The sequence below is a fragment of the Pygoscelis adeliae genome, unplaced genomic scaffold (genome assembly GCF_000699105.1).
Source record: "Pygoscelis adeliae isolate BGI_AS28 unplaced genomic scaffold, ASM69910v1 Scaffold306, whole genome shotgun sequence".
Taxonomy (NCBI): domain Eukaryota; kingdom Metazoa; phylum Chordata; class Aves; order Sphenisciformes; family Spheniscidae; genus Pygoscelis; species Pygoscelis adeliae.
Window position 1 is genome coordinate 1,498,782 of NW_008825072.1, and position 5,612 is coordinate 1,504,393.

General features: G+C 41.1%; 1 protein-coding gene across 2 annotated transcripts in view; it reads left to right on the forward strand.

The window, feature by feature from the left end:
• The first annotated feature begins 791 nt into the window (after positions 1-791).
• EFCAB14 (EF-hand calcium binding domain 14) overlaps positions 792-5,612 on the forward strand; it is a 20,132-nt gene continuing 15,311 nt past the window's right edge. For both annotated transcript variants that reach the window (XR_663733.1, XM_009326566.1), the window contains exons 1-3: positions 792-938; positions 3,054-3,199; positions 5,127-5,225. Coding sequence is in view for 1 of the 2 variants with exons in the window: in XM_009326566.1 (XP_009324841.1) it covers positions 884-938; positions 3,054-3,199; positions 5,127-5,225 (300 nt within the window). In the remaining variant the exon portion in view is untranslated. The remainder of the gene's footprint in view (positions 939-3,053; positions 3,200-5,126; positions 5,226-5,612) is intronic.

Sequence of the window (5,612 nt, forward strand, 5' to 3'; positions counted from 1 at the left end):
GCTTTCCCCGGGTCAGCTTCGCGGTTGTCGGGGGTTCTGGGGCGCTGGGGACTGCCAGGGAAGACCTGGAGCTGCGCTGAGTGTGCCTGGCTCAACAGGTCGCTTGGCTGGGTGTAGAAGTAGATCTGAACCATCCTCTGGCTTTTTCCTTCTTGTTTTTGCTGTTTTGTGCTCACTGCAACTGAAGTCCTTAGCGCAGCTCGGGGTCGGCTGCATGAAGCGTTGAGCACGGTTGTCCCCCTGCGTTCAGCACGGCACAGCCCTGGATCTGCGAGCTGACGCAGTGCTGGTTTTGTCACGGGCACGACGTGCTTTTGCCAGTAGATAATCTTTTCAGTTAAGTAACAGTGTTATTAATGAGTTTCTAAGAATAACTAGAAGTAGGCACGTCGCAAAAAAACTTAGGCTTTTGCGGTTTAGGATAATCTAGAAGTACTTGTCATAACATTATGGTAATAGCCTTTCTTGAAGCCTGCTTTCCAAGCTATCAAACAGATGTTCCTAACATAAGTTTACGTGAGCAGAGTAGGAAATTTTAGTAAGAGAAACGTGACAGCTGCTCTTAAATATGCTAGATGTGCCTCCTGAGAATAAACTGAACAGAAAGCAATAGCCCTGATCTCACTGTATAGCCTTCGCTATTCTTGGAAAAGCTCTTCGTTAGCTCTTGTCAGCCAAAACACGTGGGCTGTTCCAGCGCTGTCCCTTACTTTGATAGATCAGCATTTAAAATAAAGTTTTCCTAGGTGCTGTTGAACATTCACAATCTGTTCTTTTTGTTTTGCCCAGGGGAGACTATCTACGATGCTGCAAATTCTGTTACCCATTATGTGCGTTTGTCATTCTTGCCGCTTGTGTGGTAGCGTGCGTGGGCTTAGTCTGGATGCAGGTGGCTCTCAAGGAGGATCTGGATGCAATAAAGGAGAAGTTTCGAACTAGTAAGTATAAATGTAACTACGCTACTTCGCATTTGCTTTGGGCAGTATGAAGAGCTTTAGGTGCCTACCTGCTCATTCGAAGTCTGAAAGTACTGAGTAGACAAACTGCCCCTGAATTGAGGAGTCCTCTGAGCCAAAAACACTCGGAGGCTGGGCGAATCTAAGGCAAGTGTTGTATATTCTTGCCTGCTCTGTATCTCCTGAGGAGCAGGGATGCTGGACTAGGTGGGCCTGTAGTTGCTTGTACGTAGATTTCTAAAATTCCTGACTTTGGGCTTGGGAGTGCTCTTTTCCAAAAGAAGCTACTCTTTAAAAAGTTCTGATCAGCCCCGTAAAAGCAGTCTAGGGGATTCTGATGCTTCTCTCCAAAAGATTAATGGAAAACAATGTTCTTGTCTTGAGCTCTTCTAAAAACCTCTAATACTTGCTATGGCATTACTGCAATTTAAATGTTGCTTCAGTATTATGTTTTTTCTTCATATCTTCTGAATGTTTATCTTACTTGCATTGACCTGTTCTTGTTCGAATTTTATGTCATTTGCATATGGGTGGGTGGATGGAGAGACAGAGGCACGGGATCAGTCTGTCCTGCAGCAGGTTTGGAAAAAGAATCTTCCTCCTTTTGAGTCTTCATCCAGATTTTTTCCCAGTAAGAGCAGATTCTTTTGGCAGTATTTGTTAATGTTCTGCCATCCTTTGAACAAACTGAGTATGGTATGGGAGCTTTTTAAAAATAAGACATCTTTGCATCTCTAGTACGTTTTGGGCAGGGGGAAGTCATTGTGGAGTTTCCCTTCAGTTTTTAGCAATGGTGCTAGGAATGCATATAGTACTTAACCTTCCTAGCACTGCAAAAAAACTCTTAAATGCAGTCTCACTGTACCTAGCGAGAGTGGCAAAACAGAAGATAATTTGTCTACAAGAGCCTCAGATTCAGTGTGAACCACTTGTGTCAAATGCACAATCAGCTCTCAGTCTGTTTTGGCTAAAAGAAACCTTTCAAGGTCTTACTTAACTGAAAGTGTTATTTGGATCTTGAGTGATCAGTGCCGATTACTCTGTACCTAAAATGACTTTTAGGACTTGCTTCAAGAAAAGTGAAGTGGGTTTCTGAAGATGTGTGGCTTTCCAGTTGCGTGTATTTGGGCATCCGCTCCACAGGCATGAAGCGCTCCTGAAGGCTTCCCCTTTTGACTGGGTGGGTCACACATGGAAATTTGTTCTGGGAGCTGCCAGCTACGTACCACATAGGTCCCACTGCTCTTGGCGGTCTGTGGTCTGAACAATGGCGGTTTGTTGTGGAGCACTTCAGCGCTGTGTTGCAGGGTGGAGGTGCAGGTTTTGGAGAACTGTCATCTCCATCTCGAAACCTTTGCTTATTTGTTTCTCAGACCTAGGGATTTAGGATTGCCTAATAGCTCTTGCAGCGAAACATCTTAGTCACTGCAGACCTGGAAGAGCTGCATTTCTGAGACTCACTTGAATTGGTTTGAGCTGCATGTTTCCCCCTCCCTGTAGTATTAATTGCAGTAATAACTGACTTTACTCCCAAGGACCTTGTTTACTGATTTGTTTACCAACAGATGTTAGTGTGTAAGCTTATACATTTTGGTTTTTTTCAGTTGTCTTTGTGTCACACAGTTAATCTCTTTGGAATTCACATCATCGTCAGCAGCCCCTTTGCAGGCTTGAAAAGGGCACTGAGGTTCATTTCACGTGCCTCCTTTGCCCTGGTACTGTTGGCAGTTCTTATGCACAGTCCCATTACTATTTCATGTCCCTCTGTGAAAGTAATGCAAAATAACTGCACTAAGTAAAGGCCTGCTGAGGCTTGCCTGGATGACAGTACTGTTGCAAAGCGTTAAATTTAGTACTGGTCTCTCCGGGTTCTCTCTGCAGACATTAATACTCTTAAAACAAAAAGGAGCTGTCATTCTGAACAAACACTTAATTCTGAATTGGCAATAAACCCATATGTAGAAACTGTTATTACTGCCTTTCACTGCTGTAGATGTTGCTGCTTGTAATTTCTCTTTTGCCTTTAAATGTTGTTTACCTGGACTTTCTGATTTGGTTTTTTTATAACAAACTTAATTATTATTTTTTTTTTTTTAGTGGAATCTAATCAAAAGACATCATTCCAAGAAATTCCTAAACTGAATGAAGATTTGGTGCAGAAGCAAAAGCAACTAGAACAAATTGAGACTGGAGAACTGGGGCTAAATAAAATTTGGATAAATATCACAGAGATCAATAAACAGGTAAGAGGGATCAGTGCTTGATTTTGAAAAATAATAAAATATTCCATTCAAATTTATTTGTACAGAAATCAATTTCAGCTGCAGTGCTGAGCTTTTCTCTAAGGACTTCTGTGACCATATGCTTAAACTTTTGTTTTTAAAGTTAAAATGGAGTATAAGCCTCATTATTAAACAAGCAAAAAAAGGTTGAGCATCCAGGTGGACTGGAGACTGATAGCAAAGAGGAGAAATTACGCAACTGGTGGAAAGACTTCAGGCAGAATTTAGAAGGACCTGAGAACTGTGCAGTTCTTAATTTTCCTGCCAAATAATCGTGATGTTTATGATGAGAGATCTGACATTTCAAATTTTTGAGAGTGTCTGCAGACACATCATGAGCACGGAAAGAAGTTACCCGAATCAGTGCCAGTTCATGTTGCTACAAACGAAGTATTGGTGTCTTGTGAATATAAAATCTGCTAATACACACTCGGAATCTGAGCCGGTGTAAATCTTAGTTCTGTTTACGCAGCTAGAACTAAGCCACTTAACAGAAAGCTGTTTCCTCAGCTGATGTATTAACTCATGCTTCAAACAAAGCATCCAGCAAGGCTCTTATTGAAATTCTTGCCTCGGAGGCTAAAAGTTCAGAGCTGTTCACAGTTAGTGGTATCAAGAGGTGTGCGTGGGGAACCCTCCCTGAAACTGGTGCTTTACATTTAATTTTTAAGAGTATTGAGGTGCCTGCTCATACTGTTTTTTCTTCAGTCCTGTGCAGTGGTTAAGTGCTTAATGGGGCACATAAATATATTTGAAAAATTGACTTGCTTTCTTCGGTGTCTGGCAGTATGCATTATCGACAGATACTTAGGTGCTTCGCTGGACTTTTAAAACGCTCTTATCTGCACCTGGATGTTAAAGATACTTGCACATGGTTCTTGCAGGCTCTCAAGTTACTTCAGAGTCTGGTTACAGTCTGAGCCAGCTCTTCTGGGGATCAAAATTTAGTTACTGTTTTTGTTTGGGTTTTTTTTTATGGAAAAAAAAAAATTATTTCAGCCAATATTCACAGCTGTGGAACCAGAGACTCTGCACACCAACTGATCAACATTGGCCTAATGTTAAATTAGGATCTTGTCCGTTTCCTCAGCTTGTGAAAGAACTCTTTTTTTTTTTTTTAACCAGAAGAAAGTGGGTTTTATCTGCTCTACTTTTGTGTTGTCAAATGTGAGAAGAAATTATTTTTCTTTGTTTTGACTACTGATGGCTACCAATTGATCTTAAAGTGATAGTGTTAGAAATTAATGACCAGCATGTGGTTGTTTTTAATTTATTTGACAGCCTCTCAATTGGAATGAATAAACAATCCTGAAGACCCATTGAATAACTTGCCTTCTGGGTCAAACAGTTGACAGAAATTGAGCTAACCCACTGTACCTAGGTTGTCACTGTTCCACTTCTGTAGCAGAAGGTTTGGGTGATACGTGCAACTTTGCCTGTCGCTCAGCTAGAGAAGTTGCATGGCTTCGCTGGGTTTTGCCAGGCAGGTTTGACTGTTAAATACAGAAGTAGATGACTGTGTCTCCTCCACGTAAAAGCTTCTTGCACAATTTTTACAGTCTTTCTTGGGCAACAGCCTCTCTCTAAGGGGAATTAATGTAAAATGGGCAGAGGGTACATTATTGAAAAGAAGGGACTTCTATGGCTTTCATTCAGTTTAAAAAAAAAAAAAACCCAACCCAAAAACAACAACTTGCCTCTGTCGCAAGAGGCAGAATATTTTTACTGTAGCCTAGGCAGGACTTACAACCTAGAGCCAGGGGTGTTTTGTGTGTGTATATTTTTGTCTTGCCTTGTGTTTTAATGTTACAAATGAAGTCATTAGTATTGGGGAAGGTCAGAATCAGGATTATGTTGACTAATTCTAAATATTCCTTTTTGTTTTTAGATATCACTGTTGACTGCAACAGTAAATCATCTCAAAAACAACATAAAGTCTGCTTCCGATCTGATTTCTCTTCCTGTCACAGTAGAGAAACTTCAGAAGGCAAGTACTGTAAATGTGGCTATTGCTAAACACATTCTGTGCTGCTAAGCTGCAGCTGGGCTCTTGGGGACAGCAGTGACAACAGGAGCTACCTGACTTGCATGTGAGGAATATTTGCTTCTCCATCTTGTTTTTAAATTGGACTTCATATACTTGATATTGTATGGTCCTACAATAATGTATGGCAGATAAAAAATTTGAAGGCCTTGGTTGTCCCTTTCTGGAGATGCATTTGTTTCTGGTTGTATTACGTTATCACTTCTTTACCTTGGAGCTGATCTTTCTGGTTGCATCCCTTCAGGTTGCTAATCTTAATATCATTTAAGACACTTGCAAAAAGTCTGTCTGCGGTTTTACAACTCTGCTTGCAAATAGGTGGTTTGTTTA